At 41.7% G+C, this 2,500-nt stretch overlaps 1 protein-coding gene across 1 annotated transcript in view; it reads right to left on the reverse strand.

The window, feature by feature from the left end:
- LOC138000536 (kelch-like protein 20) overlaps nucleotides 1-2,438 on the reverse strand; it is an 11,123-nt gene extending 8,685 nt beyond the window's left edge. The window contains exons 1-2 of the mRNA XM_068847019.1: nucleotides 2,288-2,438; nucleotides 992-2,085 (exon numbers count right to left, since the gene is read on the reverse strand). Coding sequence (XP_068703120.1) covers nucleotides 992-2,067 — 1,076 coding nt within the window. The 5' untranslated portion in view covers nucleotides 2,068-2,085; nucleotides 2,288-2,438. The remainder of the gene's footprint in view (nucleotides 1-991; nucleotides 2,086-2,287) is intronic.
- Between the last annotated feature and the right edge of the window lie 62 nt (nucleotides 2,439-2,500).

Genomic DNA, 2,500 nt, shown 5'->3' on the forward strand with positions numbered 1-2,500 from the left:
CGGCAAAATTCTGGAGGCACTCGGACGTGAGCGGTCTTGCAGGCTGCACGCTGTATGTGATAATACGCCAGAACTGAAGGGGAAATCAACGCGTCCCAAAAACCCATCAAATCACTCAGGAATGCAGAAAATAGTGGGTGCGTGAACTTTATTTATCTGGTTGTCCATAAAATGAATTTTCGACAAGAAACGACGCAATTTGAAGTTCTTATGGAACATTTTCCTCAATCAGTTGAATCGGCTGTTACAACCGTCTCATAATGGCATGACGTCACACGCTCTCGCATCCTTAGGGTTGTCTGCCTGACGAGACTCTAAAGAGATCACATGGCATGCTAAACTACATGTTATTCCACATGTGTAAAAGGTTGTTGAGTCAAATTGATGGATTTAATGATCCGGAATTCAGGATGCTTTGAAATGAAATGAACAGTTTCTTGAGTTAACTTTTTCTTTGCTATGGAAAAGGAAAGTAGGAGTGTCAGCAGTCTGAATGAAAAAGTTCCTGTACTAAACAGTTACTTGAAAGGCACCACCAGTAGATGACACCCTTTCCCTCTTTTATAGATCTTTTCTGTGAAGTACTCAAATGAACTGTCGTGCTGAATATGAGATCACTGACAATATCATAGTTGGAAATCACCCTCACAACGGAAAAATCAATACCCTGTGCCTTCCTGAAATTCTGGGGAGAAGACTGCTCTTACTATTACAGTTTTGTTGATTTTACAACTTCACTACCACTCAAATCGTGAATACTCCTATGGCTCTGCTCCCTGGCTTCCTGGTGTAAACTCCCCCCCCCCCCCCTCAAAAAAAAATTAGCTACCTTATCAGGCTTATGTCTTCCTAACATGAACTGTATACCCAACCTCTTTCTCTTTCCTCTAGACTCTTGTGTTACCTCTTCCTTCCTTCACCAAAAAAAGTTTTCAACACCTAAAGCCATAACACAAAACTACAGAGCATCGTTCACAATATCTTTCCTAACCTGTTGAGGTAAGTTGTCCCATCATGTCCTCCAACAGCATATAACCTGCCATCCAGCACAGCCACGCCCACCCCACTGCGCGGAGTATTTATGGGGGAAATATGCCTTACTTTTCCACTGTGAAAGTCATACTGCTCAATAGTTCTAAGTGGATGACCCGTTGAGTCCATTCCACACACACTAAATAGTTTACCAAACGTAGATTTTCTAGGTAGAGATTTCTGTCTTCCAAATTTACTCCGTCTGTCTGGGAGCATATGGAAATTTTTTGCCTCATCAAGGAGATTTCTACATGCAATGTCCTGACGAATAAGTTCTTCCTTTTCAACTTGATCGACAAGAAAATGGGGGGATAACGTCGGCAGCCGAATTTGCTCAAGTAGCTCAGCCAAGAAGGACTGCCTTTCTTGTACATCCTGTCTGGCCCACGCAATGAGGGCATTGTAAACGTCTTCTTCTGAATCGACATTAAGTTCTTCACAAGACAGAAGCTTAGTGAGCTCTTCCCGAGGAAGAAGCAAGAATTCTTCATTCTGGACAACATCGTTGAAGTGTTCGTTAATGTATTTTTCAGAGGCTTTGAGCAAACCGGTGCAAGAATGGGTGCCCGCAAAAGAACGAATTCCCAGGCAGTTAGAGGGATGAAGCTGTCGCTCTAAAAAATCAGAACAAGCTTTCTGAATAGCAGTTAGTTGAAATAACGACGAGGTATAAAGCAATGACTGAACTGTATCGGTTGTGATATCGAGTTTTCCAGTATATGCAAAATCAATCAACAACCCCACTATATTGCCGTCAAGATCTTTCAAAGTTATTGTATCTTCAAGACTTTCCATCATACCATTTGTAAACATGGCGAGAAAATAAGAGCTAAAGGACGCCAAGACCAAGCGATGTGCGTGTATTTTGTTATTGCCAACACAGATAGTTACATCGCAAAGCTGATGGCGTTTTCTTAAGTCATCCATCACCATCAACGCTTTGATACCGTGTTTGCTCCCCGCTTCAAATTTAAACGATTCTTCGTCGAGTTGAGGCGAGGATGCGTCTTGGGACGAAACCCGGTCAAAATCCATGACGATCGCGGTTTCACGCTGAGGAGGGTAATAAAACATTGAATTAGTTTAGGGAGAAACGAGAAAATTACTCTGAATAATCCAGAAACTGTGCTTTTAACGCATATGCCATCTACAAGCGATCAATAATTGAGCGAGCAGAATTAATTCAATTGAGCACTTATTTTGTTTTGCGGTAAAAAAGAGGAAGCTAAAATTGACAAAGATCGCAACACCATACCTTTCTGACCAAACGTGTGGTTCTTTCGAGGCCTCTCTAAAATAGTACAACAAACACTTTGATCAGATTAATCACTGTTTTGATTGAAAAGCACAAGATCAACTGTGAATAATAAACACCGCAACATGACCTAACCTCCCAGGTTAATGGCAAAAACAATATTAGCAGCCGCTGGACCTTAAAGTCACGTGGTCTACATTCTTCCACGTGATT

This window comes from Montipora foliosa, chromosome 4, assembly GCF_036669935.1.
Source record: "Montipora foliosa isolate CH-2021 chromosome 4, ASM3666993v2, whole genome shotgun sequence".
NCBI lineage: Eukaryota > Metazoa > Cnidaria > Anthozoa > Scleractinia > Acroporidae > Montipora > Montipora foliosa.